The sequence below is a fragment of the Magnolia sinica genome, chromosome 16 (assembly GCF_029962835.1).
Source record: "Magnolia sinica isolate HGM2019 chromosome 16, MsV1, whole genome shotgun sequence".
Lineage (NCBI taxonomy): Eukaryota > Viridiplantae > Streptophyta > Magnoliopsida > Magnoliales > Magnoliaceae > Magnolia > Magnolia sinica.
Window position 1 is genome coordinate 4,965,314 of NC_080588.1, and position 17,503 is coordinate 4,982,816.

Consider the following 17,503-nt stretch of genomic DNA (forward strand, 5'->3'; position numbering starts at 1 on the left):
TTGTTTAGACTGTGTATACATTCTTTTTGTTTTTTGTTTTTTGTTTTTTTTAATTTCTAAATATGCAAATATGTGTATTTTAGCATCGTCTGAAGTTTCACTGAAAATTCCACAGTTTTTCCCATGTTTCCTCGCATTTCTGGTTATCAGTGATATTTTCAGCGATATCAATATTGTTTCCGTATCCCCAATCATCGAAGTTTATAGCGATACCGATACTTCGAACACTAAGTAAATGGATATTATTATATCATAATCACCTTCACCATCTAAGCCTTATCTCAAGTAAATGGAGTCGGTTATATGAATCATATTCGACCATTCCACTCTATCGAGGACCATTTCCTCAAGTAAACCACAGGTCATCAAAATCTTTTCTTACTAGCTCCACCCACATCTTAAAAATGGATATCATTGCATATAACATGATATTATAACACTAAAGGGTAAAGGGAGGGTGCCATTTGAATATCAGTATTGTATCGGCTAATATGGATACGATACATATTGCCGCATCGTATCTGTCTTGGCTTGATATAATACATAATGCAGGACGGATAGTCTAACCTAGAATGGTGCGATGAAATTAATCAACATATTAATTAGAGAAGTCAAAACACAAAATAAATCGAATCTATCACAAGGTTAAATAATTCAAGTATTAAATATGCTCAAGTTCGAACCAAACAATAATCCTCCTATGAAATCTGAGAAGATATTAGTCAATTAGGACCCATGGAAGGTAGAACTTCCATCTAGCATAGGGATTAATCTTAATTCAGAGGAAATCACTTGAATTTGTTAGGGTTTTGGGAGGTTAAGGTTAATTTTGGGAACTAGGAAATTAGGGAATTGATTTAGGGTTTTAGGATTAGGAAAGCTAGGATTTGAGAATTAGGGTTTTGAGATTTTGAAGATTTTGGGGTCGAAGGATCAAGGACCAAATGAGGGAAGGGGGCTGGGTGTACGGATAGCCGTACAGTTGTGTACGTACAATCGTACGGACATGGGAAATTGGGCTCGATGGTGGTCGAGGTTAGGTCCGGATGGTGTTTGGGTGCACAGGTGTAGGAAGAAAACAAAGGAAAAAAAGGTGATGGGGGGTAGATATTGATGTGGAAGAAAGAAAAGAAAAGAAAAGAAAACTAGAAAGAGAGGGGAAAGAGAAGGAAAGTGAAGATCATACCTTGAAGGAAGAGAATAAGAGAGAGATAAATTGGAATCACTCCATGGCTTCACACCAACTCCAATCACAGGACATTTTTCTTTGCTTAAAGCAAAAACATATAACTTTATTTCAATGCATAATGTCCCCTAGGGCTTCACATGCCCACCCTTAATAGTCTTTTTAGTAGAGGACAACTGACCACTTGCTCTAAAAGCTCGAACTGATAGAGCATGGTGAATCAATCCCTTTATCTCATTGCCCAAGCCCCACGTCCCATGGGTTAGAACCTCAGTCGAACCCCCCTTGTGGGCCCCACTTCACATTGGTTTTGCTTCACACGAGCCAACCGCCTCACATGGGCTGCCCACCCCGAATGTGCCCCTGTATCCCACAGGTCACCCTACTCGAGCTCGGTGTGAAAATACCCCTGCATTAATCATCCTCGGTAAGGAGTCTCGAACATGAGACCTCCTACTCTGGTACTGCTTTGATGTGGGACAACTAGCCACTTGCTCTAAAAGCTCGAACTGATAGAGTATGGCGAATCAATCTCTTTATCTCAGAGCCCAAGCCCCACATCCCATGGGTCAGGACCTCAGTCGAACCCCCCTCGCGGGCCCCACTTCACACGAGCCATCCGCCTCACACAGGTTGCCCACCCCGAGTGCGCCCCTACATTCCACAGGCTATCCCACTCGAGTCCGGTGTGAAAATGCCCATGCATTACTTTTGGGGTGTTATTTATTTATTTATTACAAAAATACCCTTATTGCTAAGAAATGTTTAAAATACCCCTTATTCCAATTAAAACATAAAATAGCCCAAAAGAAACCAAAAAGAAAAGCTATAGAGTAGAAAGAAAAACTGTCCAGTTATGTCCAACGTCCAAAACTGTCCACATGTCTACGATGTATCTATCATCCAACAGTCCAAAATGATCCAATTGTCCATGTGCAAAATCCAATGATCTGATAAGTGTATCTAATGAATCTAATGGTTTAGATGTGTCCAATAACATGCATCTTCCTAGTATGGGGCTTTCAAAGCTGCATAAATATGCATGTGGGGTCTTCCAACGCGGCTACATACTCGATCCAGGCCCCATATAACGATCATCCAATCATAGAAATGCTGGAATTGGGGCCAAAGCTCTCCTCCTCCTCCTCCTCCTCTGGTATACTCTGAATGGTGCTCGGATGTCCTTATCAATACGTGATATGGGTCTGTATCTGCCTGTTATGAAAATTGAACCGTATTAGTCCGATACGGCCGGTATTAGCATTGATGTGTTGTATGCGTATCGGTTGATACGGGCGTAAATAACCACATTTGGCTCTCATTTTCCAACTATTTCGCTTTTCTTTTTTCCTTCTCTATTTGAATTTCTACAAGTCAAGGATGGTTTCAAGGCCATTTCTGACTAGATCTCAAGCCATTTTGAAAATCAAAACAAGTTTCTTCTTTTTTTTGCCTTGAAATAAAGGATCGAAGGCTAGGTACCCGATTTAGGGAAAAGAAAAATGGCAATCTTTCAAAAAAAGAAGGCAAAATAACATTTTATTATTATTATGTTGTCATTTTCTGAAAATTTCATCCTGGCACAAATGTCCTTATAAACAGTTTGTATGGCATATAAACATCAACGTTGACCCTAGGAAGGTTTCAATGGTAGGCATTTCAATCCCCACTGTTTCCCTTGGTGTGGTCCACTCTGACCATTGGAGCAGTCACATTTACATGGCTGAGGCCCTAAGACGAGACAGCGAAATAGATGGACGGCGTGGATGAATCACAAACATCATGGTGGGTTTCAAAATGACAAGTCAGGAGGTTGCATTTCAGATCATGCGTTTACACCCGAACCACGTCCCACATAATCTTGGTCGGGATAAGACTTGACCACAGCTCGAATGGGGAGCACCGTATGGTGTTGAAATTGAATCCAACCTTGGCTGGTGTATTTGCCAAATGCAGTTGAATGCGTTTAATTTACGGATTATGACCTTCATCTACCTATCCAAACAATGTCTCCATATGCCATCTAAACACCCTACTTCCACAGAATACTACCTGACACTGTAATCATTACAACATTCCACAACATTATTGTGTAAGCTGTAGATCCAAACATGCCCTTAAAATCATGTGTTGCAGCCCACCTGACCATTTGTATGGCCTGAATATGTGGGTGTCCATTCATCTTTGTCGGATGCGTCTACTAAATGGATAAGATGGAATATACAAAACACAAGAAGCCCCACATACGATCTCCAAAATTTTATGACTTTTTTTCCTCCTCTTGGATTTTTGTGCATTTTCTTTTTGTATTTTCATAAACGTACCATGTGTATTTTGACAATTTTTATTTTTATTTTTGTATTTTTCTTTTCAAAAATAAAAAAAGGGGAAATGGACATATGGATGAAATGGTAGAATACATTCATTAATGATATATCATATGAATTTATGACTTGCATCAACAATTTATACCCAAAAGACTCAACATTGCAACTTAAAGGTTACAACAGTATAACCTGGCAGACAGCGTTCTTACCAAAGAATGGTCCAATACGACATTGAATACATGTTCAACACGCACACGCACACTCTCATTCTTTTCATATTATTTCTGATATATATATATATATATATATATATATATATATATATATATATATATATGTGCTTTTTTATCTAAAAAGTTTATTTCCGAAATGCGGCCGATATGGATATGCGATGCCGTATCGTATCATTTTTTGGCTGGGCCGATGCACCCAGTACCGATATTCGTAACCATGAGGCTAAGTCCTAGGATGGCGCCAAGTTAATCTATGCTGTATTGTGGTAAATGCAATTTGTTGTTTTCTTTATTCTTCCTGATTTTCTTTAGCTTCCAATTGTATTTCCTATTTTTGTTTCTTTGATTATAAAATAGTATTTCAACATCTACAAGCATCCTGTATTCCAATAACTCCTCTCAGCTTTCTTTTACATGGACGGGTAGAGTGGCAAAATTTGACACAATTATGGATAATTAAAACTCGAGGAATCCCTAAAATAGGAATCATAGATTTTGGCATTGTATTTTAATAAATTTGCATTGCATTTGATCAATTTAAGAATCTAATATTTGATTTAGTTATATGGTTATACTCCTAAACTGCTTACTTAAAATTTAGTGGCATTTTTTTCAAATAAAAACTCACTATTAAGTAAGAATATAAGAGCCCAATACCTAATATGCATATTAAATGGAGGACATTTTCAATTTGGTAAAAGCAACAAGAAAATCTGGATGTGCTGCAACTGAATCAGTGTTGTGATATTTCAATTCGTGTATGGTGTCAGTGTACTTTTCCAGTAAAGAAGAATCTGTGCAAGCAGTGCTGTGGTTCCGGCACTTCACATTTAACAGTGTTGGAGCTCTAGATAACTAAGATTTGAACGTGCAAGTATAGTACACAAGAAAGTTGAAGTTCTTTCTAAAATATATGACATGTATGTTGATAATGTCATCTTTTTTTTATGTTGATCCTGTAGACCACGTAAATTTAAATCAAGGATCTCTTTGTTTAGTTCAGTTGCATATGTTTGTGTTTATGGGGCCCACAATTTGGATGGTCTGGATTGACAGAAATGTATGCCACATGTATGGTGGATGAGTCATGATGGAAAAAACACTTAGTAATCTACCCATGTTCTTTACCATGTTTGCTGTTTCATCATACTACCATTGTGAAGAACACCAAATTGTCTTTTTTTAGAAGCTTTTCCTTATCTTTTGTCCTTGGTTTTAATATACTTGTAATTTCTGGCAGGCTTGATGAGAGGAAACGGAGAAAGGATTTTGTATTGGAGAGGAATTTACTTTATCCTAATCCTATTGAGAAGGACCTTTCAGGTGAAGAAAGGGAGATATATAATCATTGTAAGGTTTTCATGCGTTTTCATTCTCAAGAAGAGCATGAGGCCTTGGTTAAGGGTCTTATTGAGGAGCACAGGCTTCGGAAAAAAATTCAAGAACTTCAGGTATAATGTTTGCTTAACTTCCGACCTCTTGAGACATTCATCTTTGCACCTTTTACATGCTTGCCCCTTAAGCAATGTTTGGTTTCTGTATCAGTGAAATATTATGAGTAAGGATTCTTTGTGTATGTAGCTAATATTTAGTTTCTGTATCAGTAAAATATTATGATAAAGGATTGTTTGTGAGTATGCTTTTATTGTTATTTTTTGAGAGATCAAGGCCCTGTTTGGTACAGGCCTAAAAATGAGTTAGATATCATTTTAGTTAACAGTAATTTTGTATTAGATATCTTAATCTCTAATATATAATGCGTTCATGTTAACAATGATTAGGTTAGAGATCAAGATCTCCAATACATAATTACTGTTGACTAGAATGAGATGTGCTCATTTTTACGTGTCTGGCAAACAGGGCCCAAGGGTATTGTTCAAAAGTATTAAATGATGCTTGACTGAAAGATTTTATATGGGGGGGATTCATCTGATGATCATGGACATTTGCAACCATCAGTTCATATTTAATGAGGCATAATCAGTTGCTTGGGATCATCCAATGAGGGAGATTTTTGGGGTTATGTCCAACCAATGTTTTTTGTATTGTTATTGTGTAATGTATCGCACCCTTGGGTTATAGTATAGATACATATCGGTTATTGCACGGGATATATTGGTTGTATCGTTGTTATTGGGAAACATGGGGAAATTGGTCGAATGTTTCTCATGAAACTTCAAGATTGTTAAAATCACAAAAAAATATAAGTGCACATAATAGATTTCCTTTGTTTAGGGTCCTAACCTATGCGTTGTCTGACTGAAATGATGCAACTATATTCAAAGTCAATTTGTAAAAATTACAAATGTAAGAAGACAGAGATGGAAACACAAGCATCACATTCAAAAGCAAAAGAAGACGTAGAAAACTAGAACTATACTAGTGGATTTCGAAAAAAAAAATAATTATTTTTTCCTGAAAAATTCCAAAATTGTCAAGAATGTGTAGATCAAGTTATATATATGTTTGATTTCATGTGTGGACACCCAAATCGCAATCGATTTAGGAAAATTTAGGAGAAATTTGATTTTTCCCTAAATTTCCACAACTTGGCCTATCTCCCCTAAATCTCAAAATCGAAGCACTAGATCCATAAATTTTTTTTTTTTGAAAGATAACCAAACTTTATCAAAACCCGCAAGAAGTGAGAAAGAGCAACAAAAAATGAGAAACAGGAAAAAAGGGCTAGCAAAGCTAAGAAGCAAACATCTCCCAATCTGACACAAGCCCCTTAACTCTCCAAATCCATAAATTTTCATGCAAAACATGAAGAAACATGAATTTCTTACCATTTGACATTATTTACAACATATAAAAATGAATAAAAACTCAAAAATACACACCATTTAGAATCCGGCCCCGCTTTAGATTGCAATTTCAGAAAACTTTTGAAGATTTTCTTTGAACAAAGTAGAGTGGACTGGTTGAAATCACCTCACAATGTACTAGGAATATTTCTTTTTTTCCCAAAAAAAAAAAAAAAAAACGATTTTTGTGAATTTTTCAGATGAAACAACGTCAGTTCCCATTTAATCCGTTTCGATATCGCACTTGATATCGATATATCGCATGATACATTAAGAATTTATAAAGGGGGAGTGTGGATATATTTCACGATGTTACAATATTCACGATATATCGTGATATTGTGCTATATGTTGTACGATAACTTGAAACATGGATATTAAAGCTGTGTTTCGTATCGCCTAGCTTGTTTAATAGATATATCATTGGATATATCGGCAATATTGCAAGATACTGAAAACACTGTGTCTAACTGACCACAGGCCTACCAACTAAACCATTTAAATAGCCAAAAGTCAGCCCCCATGTGTACAGTTTGTGGGCTGCACAAGTTTGTGATTAAACATCGCATATTTCCTTTTTGCTCATTGATGTACAGTGAAAGACACCTATGATAATTTAGCACCATTTATAAAATGGTGGTGACTAATCGACCATATGCACAGCATAGTTTTACGGTAATCCAGACCATCCATATCGTTGACTCAACTGTGGATGGAGCATAACACAAAAATTACACTGACAAGATGATAATTTTATGATTGGCTACCCACTAGATGTGAACCTCTCTCTTTTACCCAGGTGTAGGAATAGGTAATGCCAGCTGCATGCAGGTCTGAACTAAATTTATATAATTTCATGAATTTTGTTTCATCAGTGTAATTAATGGTCAGGAACATGGTTATCTTAACTTTCTGTTTTCACAAAAAAAAGTTCTCTATCCTTGGACACACTGCTTCAGAATAAATTGCCAATCATGGTTTTTTTAATTGCTGGTCCTGAATAAGCATTCTGATTCCCGCTTGCATGTTCCACTCTTCACGTACTTGACACTGGATGTATTTCTGGACCAGGGACTTCATTTGTTTGGCTGACGATTGTTCTTAATAAAAGTAATGTAGCTCCCGGCCTTCCTAAAATGCATTATTTAACTTTTATTCCTGCAAGTAGCAGGTATCGAAAAGAACACAGCTGTGGAGGGTGTAAGGTTTACTTCATAATTTTAAATCATAAACTCATCAGTTATTATTTTTTTTTTTAATGCCTACTCTCCTGTTTTCCATACGCATTCTTGTTTTGATGTACTAATGTCATTGGTGGTTTGCAATATCATGTCTAAAATGCTGCGGGGTTTATTTTCTAGCTTTGGATTTTATTGTCCTATTTGTATTGATAATTGGTCCATTGTGTAAAATATTTGGAGTCGTTGCCGATATATTTTTCTCCTAGGTAACTCCCACAATAACTACTTACACTCTCTTTAGTAGTCAAGAGTTTCTTTCAACATGAAATTCGTGTATGTTCCAAAGCATATCTGTTTCTGCTGTTTCAAGATCGATCATGATATAACAAGAGCGAGTTGTACTTTTTTTCAAATAGAAGGTCCAGATTTGGGCAGTTCTATTTATTTGCATATATACGGATCTTACAACAAACCATTCCTTTCAAATCTTATGAAAAACCTATGTTCATCAATTACAAAGTATAGCCTGAATGGTAGTTTTTATTTTTTATTTTTTTATAACAATATTTTAGTTAAGAGTGAACACATAGTAGTGATAATGATGATGATAGAACCAACAAACTCTAACCCTTACCATGTACGCCCCGTATAGAATGTGCACATCTACGGCAGCTTAGAGGAACAATGCTTCCGAATGGAGTTTGAACAGTAAAATTGGGTTTTCGGTTTTAAGTCGGGCCCAAGGTTCAGTGATCCAAGCCCTTGATGTTATTTCCTCTGTGGATGATCTATGCACCAAAAACCCCCTAGATTGCGATCAATCTCTAGCCTTGTTTTGGTTGAATGTGGACCATTGCTGTATTTTTGTTGGCAACCATCTAATTGATGGATGCATATTGAAGGGTTAGGATTTTCCCTTCTGGCGGATTTCTATGCATGATCCATCCGAAGTGTCATATCCACTGCTTGTACCACTGAACCATGGGGCCCCATTTGCACATGCTCAAAACCTTGTACTTTACAAGCTTTTGGCCAAAGCATTTTATAATGACTCTCTCGCATAATATTTAGAAAAATGCATCCATTTTTCAATCAATTTTATTTTCTCAATGAGCATTGTCTAAGCGCCTCAGAACTTGATTCAAGCTTTTGTATCGGTTCCCTCATTGGACATTTGACTCTAAATTTCAGGAAGCTCGGTCAGCTGGCTGTCGCACAAGGGCTGAAGCAGAGGTGTTTCTGGCACAGAAGAAAAAAAGAGATGCTGAAGCTAGTGCACGTAAAGCGAAGGAAACTGGCCAGCCAGTTGGAAACGGTAAAGTACTGCAAAAGGCCAACCGTCTGGTAAAAGGAGAATCCGAAGGCAGCCCACGTAGTACCATTGATAACCATAAGATGAAGGGTTCCACAGGACTGGAGTCTGGTGGCAAGGATTCATCTTCAACCACTACAGGGGCCATTACTAAATCATTAGATGAGTGGGATATCACAGGACTTCCTGGAGCTGATCTGCTGTCTGAAACCGTAAGGCTTATTCTTCATCATGACCAGTTCTTCAATAGCTTAAGAATGTTATTAGATTGTTTACTTGAAATCAAGTTGGTTTTAGTATTTTATGCCGAGGTATCACACAATACTGGGGCCATAATATCAGCACATATGCCTGAACCAGCACTCTGTATGGGCAGGTCCCACTTCTTGATGATCCCAATGATTCATCTGGTGCAACCCATTGAGTTGGGTTAAAAGGTCATCACAGACCAACCATAAGCACCGATCAATGGTCTTCTTCATGTTGCATTTGACCCTTGGTCGTTATTGTATTTTTAACCATCAATTTGCTGGCCAATGATCAGATGGTTGGGATTTTATGACTGAGGTGTCTTCTGCAGCATCCCTATCCATGTTGGGTCCGACCAGATGAATGATCTGGATCCTTGAAAGGAGGGCCCCGGCTTCATGGAATGCTGGTTTGAACCAACTGTAAAGAAATACCTATGTTTCTCACTTCCCTTTTCTCAATTCCACTTCATGCATTTGAGCAAGTACCATAGATGTTTTAATGAGGCATTTCACGTTTGTTTGTCACATCTCTTCCAGCATTCATTTCTTAGTCCCATAACTATGGTTCATGCGGAGCATTGAATACATCCTTATTTGTATTTTTCTGTATTTTTCTTCATTTAAATTGTGAAATTTACAGTTCTAGTTGTCACACCCCACACATTGGTGGTGCCCATTAAGACTTCTTTCAATGGTTATAACAGTGATACATTCTCACATTGAATCTTTCTAACCCCACATGCATATGGAGCCCTGCCCATCCAGATGCAGCACGCATGCCAATTTGGAACACGTCTACGGGATCTAAGCTTTCCATCTGGTTGTAAGTAATGCTTAGATCTTCTGCCTCAAAAATCAGGCAGTTTCACTCCTCAGGTGGGCCACAGTATACGACAGTTAAAACAAATTGTCTATCTGTCCTGTGTGTGTGGCCCATCTAAGTTATGAAATGGCCTATTTTACCCCACCTGATGGAAAGATCTGATCTCGCACACTTTTTCTTTGTTGGTGCATGCGCTTGCGTGTGGGTGGGTGGGTGGGTGGGGCTCCCACACGTGGCATTAGCAAACCTCCTCTCACATATATAATGAAACGATGCGTCAATTGTAGAAAATGACGTTGAACCAAACTCTTTTGAATTTGACTCATTAGGCAACAAAAAATCATGAAATACAAACCTAATTGAATCATAGACTGACAGCTCTGTATCTTCTTTCTCTTTACAGTTCCTCTTCTTCCTATCTGAGGGTCTTGCATAGTCAACCTGCTCCATGTATCTTCTCTCTCTTTCTCCCAATGATTCCTCCTCTCACATAATACAATGATGTGTGAATCGTAGAAACTGACATTGAACCAAACTCTGTGAATTGGACTCATTAGTGACCAAAAATCTTGATATACAAACCAAACTGAATCATAGACTTGCTGTCTGCTCCGTATCTGCTCTTTCTTCCCACAATTCCACTTCTTCCTGTCTGAGGGTCCTGCATAGTTAACCTGCTCCATGTCACTTCTCTCTTTTTTTTCCCTATGCTCCTCTCACGTAATATAATACAATGATGTGTAAATCATAGAAACTGACATTGAATCAAACTCTGTGAATTGGACTCATTAGGTGACCAAAAAAATCATGAAATACAAACCGAACTGAATCATAGACTTACTGACTGCATAGTTAACCTCCTCTCACAGTCTTGCATTTGGTGTAACACTAAGGTGGCATGTTTTTGGGACCCCATAATGGAAGGTTGAAAATGAAACTATCAAGATGACAAGGGAAATATACCTCATTAGAGGGAAGAACTACACATCAAGTCAGCTGTCTGTGATCTTCTGATGTTATCTTTCGCTTTCCAGTGGCTGTTACGGCTAAGGTAGAATAATAATCCAAAAGAAATTGTTTATGGAAGGTAATTATTCTGGCGTTAAATACCATCTTATGAATTGGAAGGAGGTGCAACGACCAATCAGTTAGAAGTGCATTGGGGTGGGAAATACTAGAGGGAAGAATTGGGCTCCCTTGAGCAAATGGTGCTGTATGAATTGGAAGGAGGTGCAATGACTGATCAGGGAGAAGGGCATTGCGGTGGGACATTAGAGAGAAGAATTGGGCTCTCTTGAGCAAATGGTGTTGGAGATTTGGAGAGGAGCCAAATCCTGGTGGAGGGAGGTTATCTTGAGGGAGTATGGAGAATCCCAAGGGAGTTGGTATATGAGGCTCCCTCTGAGGAGATGTCTTGAATGTTTGAAGGAAATAAGCAAAGCGGGGGGGTATGTTTGTCGTAATTGTAAAACTCACTGACTCAACTCGGAACTTGGCCGAGTCAATTCAATCGGTGAGATTTCGAGCTGAGTCAGTGAGAAACTCATTCTTTGGTACGGCTTGCCTGAGTTTGATAGAGATTCATGAGTCAACTCACCAGCTCGGTACTCAACGTGACTTGAGTCAAGTCACTCCCATCCATGCCTTTTCTCAGAAAACTCAGAAAGGAAGTCGGAGATATTCAAACCCTCTAAGAGAAAAAGTGCCTTTAACCAGCACATCGTACGTGATGTTGCTGTCATCTTATGATATCTTCATCTACTTGACCCTTATAAATGTTTATTACGTCTGCTAATATTTTATTAGTTTATTATTAAATATCTAGTCGGGTCATGTGGAGAGGCGATCGAGCATTTGAGTCAACCCGACCCGGCTGGACATTGAATTGAATCAACTTTTCAAGTTTGGAACTATGATGTTTGGGATCCAACTGATGATCTTGCTCAAGAGGTGGGGTGCAAGCACTTAAAAAGGATTCGCACTTTATCATTGGAAAAAGGGTATAGAATTTGGTGGACAAACCCGTGGATTGTCAATGCTCCTTTGGCTGATCTATTCCTAGACCTCTTTCCTTTGGTCCAGGAAGTGAAAGTTGTTGAATGCTATTTGTTGGTAATATCTGCATACTGTCGAGAAAATGTCGAGTTTGGACTTAAGTAGACATTCCCATGCTTAAAGACCCTAACTTGTTTGTTTTTCAATATTTCTCAGGAACAACAGCTGTGCTGCCAGAACAGATTATTACCTTCTCACTACCTTAAAATACTCGAGGTCTTGTCACTGCAGACGCTCAATGGCAACATCTCCAAGAGATCGGACGCATATCGCTTCTTCAAGGTTGATCCGGTCAAGGTTGACCGTGTTTACGACATGGCAATAAAGAAGGGGTTGGTCCCACGCGACGAAGCCCCTATAGTTTGATTCATCTATTAAGTAGATGTAATGGCTTTTTAAGCTAAATAATCAGTTTTTATAAACATTATAGAAGAATAATCTGGTCCACCCATTTATGAGCGAGTAGATGCTGATGGAGACCTCAAGCCCAACAGGTCAGACCACAAGTTATAGTGAATGTGACATCCAACCCTTCCAATAGGTTGGCGCCACCACGAGGATCACTTGGACAAAGAATCGTCCCCTTCTACTCATCAGCTGGGCCACACTATAGAAGACAATGTCTAGCCATTGATAAATAGCAAAATGCAAGTGTGGTCTACTAGATGCGTGAATATGGCTGATTTTTGCATAAAGCAATCCTCAAGATGAATCCAACCCATTGGACGGGTTGGATGTTGTGGACACATCAAAAGTTGGAACTTGTCTGTTGGGTGGACAGCAACTTATAGTCCACCCGGTTGGACTTGAGATCTCCGTCTAAGTATGTGATTTCAATGGTTGTATTGATTCAATCAGTTCACATTGCAAAATTTTGCAAAAGACAATCTCAACCCGCTGGACATGTACCTGGAGGAAATTACCAACTCTATTTGATGAGATATCGAGCCGTGTCATTAGGAAACTCACCCGTGGGTGTGACTCGGTACAGACTCGACAAGACTCATTGAGTCGGCTCGCTGAACTCGTTGGAATTTGAATTGAGTCACATGCCTGGGCAAAGGTAAGCCCACCCAAAGCGGTAGGTACATTTTGTGTAACTTGGATGTTTTATATATTTTTAATATCAGGTTTTGAGTCTAAAATTGGTGTTTGGTTCAAGTCGAATCGACCCAGCTGGACATTGTGTGGTGATCTGATGATCTTATCAGGCAATAGATCGCCGCCCAAAATATGAGGGGCTGCAAAGGCAAAGTGACGATGACATACTGTCTCCATTGTAGTTGGCAATGGGTCTGGGTCAGTCTGGGTTGAGGTCAGCACAAACCTGAGCCATTTACTAAATGGACCATTGCCTTGTGGCCTGACCTGACCAAACCAGTAAAAATTCACTAAAACCAAGCCCAAATGGTTCCGACCCATTTAGGTGTAACCGGATCAGGCTTCATTGACCTAGCCCAACCCAGTTTCCACGCTTGGATTTTGAGTTGGGTTGGGTCATCATGCCCAGCCCATTTATAAACATACGGGCAGGGCGTGGTGGGTAGGGTTGAGCCTGAACCTGACCTAGGCTACATTTTCTAACCTGAACTGGACCCATTACCCATTTATCTTGGGCCCAAACCACCTCAGAAGTAGATCAAGTCAGTTGATCAGCGGGCTACATTTTCTTGCCTACGTTGCTGCTTCTGTGGCTACTACGGTTTGTATCATGGTTTACTGGTAAGTGATCATGGTTAGATTAAGTCCCAATAATCATGCCAAAAGAATAATTGGGAACATTGATTCTATGGACCATGAATTATCAGAATATTTGAAGGTGGGTGGAGAATCTGACTGCATTGATGAAGATGGTTGGATCAAGGTGAAGTGGAACCATTTATTCCAAAGAGTGGGATCCACTGAACATAGAACATGCCCCGAAAATCATATTTATTTTATAATCCCAATATTAACGGTTATATGCAACAAATGTAATGGGTAAAAAAAAGATTAATGGTAATTGAACCATTATAATTCTTTGATTTGAAAATTAGACCATTATAATTATCTAGAGTAGTTATATACGAATGAGACAGAAAACCACGACCTTCATCTAGAAAAAATAGGCGACGGCCCCAATGTATCCGAATGTATATAATCTAGAACACCCTTACTTACATGTTTTTCATATTAAAAAAGAAATTGTTAGCATACATAAAATGCTTGCATATATTAAAATCAACACTTTTAAAAGTAGAAATCAAGCAACAAGCAAAAAGTATCTTCATACTACGTTCGCTCTTGTGGCCTAAAAGCGCATACCACAAATGTACCGACGTGGACTTTACTACAGATGCTACAGCTCCACCCGTTTCGGTATTCTCGATCAACTTGTAAATATTATCGCTTCATTGTCCCTTCATCACAATAAGTGCTCCATTTGAAACCTTTAGGATATGATCAAATCTGGTCAACTTGTAGTCAAGTGCATCGAGAATTTCCAGGAATATCAAATTCTTTGTCAATTTAAGAACATGTCTTACATCCGTCTGTCAGGATACACTCTGCATCGAGAATTTCTAGGAATATCAAATTCTTTGTCAATTTAATGTCATTAATCGACCACTCGATTCCATCGAGTAGATGCTGATGCTATCGACAAAATCCGAAAAAATTTCAGTTGATTGCTGAACAGTTTTGGAGGTTACTACTCAATGGCATTAAAGGTGCTTTGATGTCTTCGACTGGTCCTTGATAGTTGTTGATGCTATCGAAGGTCCCATCGTAGGCATGCATAGAACTACGTAAGTGCGGGATTTGTTTCCTATTTCAGTTGTGGTATTATATATATTGGGTGTAATAGGGATTACGGTATGGTTAGGGTTTTCTAAGACGTTCCTAAAGGTTCAAGAGCATTACTAGAGTTTTCAAGGAGGTTTTTGGGATTGTTTGGATCGGTAAGTCCAGCCATCTCTTGTGATATTGCTTTCATAGTGGATTGTTTGGCGCTTTCTGCTATGTTTTTTCCCATGGGGGATTTTTCATGCAAAACTTGCGTGTTCTCTATGCGTTTTTCTTTCATTTGATTTCGTCTTGTTAGTTTGAATTTGGGTTTGCTTTCACCCGATCCCAAACAAGTAGTATTAGAGCTAACGTTGGAGTTTTGAGTTTTAATCCGAAACATGTCGACAAAAGGATCTAACGTGAAGTATGAAACAGAAAAGTTAACCGATAAAAATAATTTTGAACTATGAAATGTGATAATGAGAGGCCTTTTAGTTCAATAAAGATTGCAACATGCTCTCCTTGGCAAGGCGAAGCGTCTTGTATTTATGAATGACGAAGAGTAGGATGAACTCGATGAGAGGGCTATAACCTCAAGCCAGTTGTGTTTAGCAAACAATGTTTTTTATAATATCCTGGATTAAAAGACCACCACAAGGGTATAGACGAAACTTGACAGTTTGTACGTGGAGAAATCCTTGTGCAGTCATTTGTATCTTAAGAAACAATTCTACAATCTTAAGATGACAGGGGGATTTGATATCCACGAACACATGAACACTTTTAGTGAATTGCTCTACAAGTCGACGAATGCGGTGGTTAGGATTGAAGAGGAAGATCAAGCCTTGATTCTCTTAAATACTTTCACCATCTTTTAAGAATTTGGTAGACACGTTGATACATTGTAGGGATACCATCAATGTTGAAACTGTCATCTCAACCCTTCATGAGAAGTAGTTGAGAAAGAAAGACAACAGCAAAGGTACCCCTATAGATGCATTGGTTGTGAGGGGAAGGAATTTTGAATGGGAAAAAGGAAATTCTCGATTGTGGTCCAAATCGAAAGGGAAGGACAAAATAAAGTGTTGGAATTGTGGGATGACATGACACATGAAAAAGGATTGTCAAAATTCTAAGAGTTAGAAGGGAGAAAATTCTGATAATGTAACAAAAGAGGCCAAAACAGTGCACTCTAGTAAGGAGGTGGATGGTGGTGACATCTTGACCACATCCAAATCGGGTTACCTCAATATGATTGGATTTTGGATTTGGAAACATCGTATCACATGACTTTTCACAAAGATTGGTTCACCAGTTACACCAAAAACGATGATGGACTGGCTTTTATGCGCAATGACATTGCCTATAAGTTGATTGTTATCGATTCGGTGCGGATCAGGATGCTTGATGGGGTGGAGCATATCCTGATGGATGTGAGACACATTCCTAGCTTTAGGAGGAATCTTATCTCTCTTGGGGCACTAGAGGCACTCGGATGCAAGTTCACTAGTTTTAATCAGATCCTTAAAGTTTTTAAAGGGGCTCTCGTAATGATGAAAGTGCAACAGAATAACAATCTTTACAAGTTAATCGGGAATACCGTATCGGGTGGAGCTGTAGCGTCTGTAGCGGAGTTCACATTGGCACATTTATGGCATGCTCGTCTAAGCCACATGAGCGAGCGCGACATGAAGGTGTTTGGGGAATGAGGCGTGACTCTAGAGAAGATCCACACAAGCGTGAATCCGGCTGATATGCTTGCGAAGGTGGTTCCTATAGAAAAGTTCAGGTTCTGTGCAACTTCTTTGGGTTTGGCAAAGGCTTAATGAATACAGAGTTTGCATGAGAAGCGTCGATGAAGTTTTGATGAAATACGATTAGAGATGGTGGTGGAGATTGTTGTCAATGTTTTAAATTTGTCTGTAATAGTCTGTCGATGTCATCGACAGACCACTTGAATCCATTGAGCAGATGTCGATGCCATCGACAGATGCTCGATCCCATCGAGAAAATTTGGAAAAATCTTAGTTGATTGCTGGATAATTTTAGAGGTTGCTATTAGATGGTATGGAAAGTACTTCAATGTCATCGACTGGTCCTCGATGGTTGTCGATGCCATCGAATGCCCTATCGAAGGCATGTGTAAAATTGCGTAAGTGCGTGATTTATTTCTTATTTCGATTGTGGTATTATATATTGGGTGTAATTAAGATTAGGGTACTGCTAGGGTTCTCTAAGATATTCTTAAGGGTTCAAGAGCATTGGTAAGTTTTTCAAAGAGGTTTTTGGGGTCGTTCGAATTGGTAAGTCCATCCATCTCTTGTAATATTGCTTTCATAGTAGAATATTTATCACTTTATGCTGTGATTTTTTCCTGTGAGTGTTAGTTTGAATTCGGGTTTGCTTCCGTGCGACCCCAACACCATTCCATTAAACATCTCAATGCACGCTGATCTGATTCTAACAACCTTACCGGCAAAGTTATTGCCCAAAATACTTGGCCACCATCACACTCTCTGTAATTGGTGAAGTAACTCCACTGAAAAGTCAAGTGGTATGAAG

The 17,503-nt window shown here is 38.8% G+C and overlaps 1 protein-coding gene across 2 annotated transcripts in view; it reads left to right on the plus strand.

Moving 5' to 3' along the window:
* The window catches only part of LOC131228627 (transcriptional adapter ADA2), a 49,798-nt gene extending 37,176 nt beyond the window's left edge, over positions 1 to 12,622 (plus strand). For both annotated transcript variants that reach the window (XM_058224409.1, XM_058224410.1), the window contains exons 11-13: positions 4,987 to 5,197; positions 8,926 to 9,258; positions 12,332 to 12,622. In XM_058224409.1, the coding sequence (XP_058080392.1) occupies positions 4,987 to 5,197; positions 8,926 to 9,258; positions 12,332 to 12,541 (754 nt within the window). In that variant the 3' untranslated portion in view covers positions 12,542 to 12,622. The remainder of the gene's footprint in view (positions 1 to 4,986; positions 5,198 to 8,925; positions 9,259 to 12,331) is intronic.
* Positions 12,623 to 17,503: the final 4,881 nt, after the last annotated feature.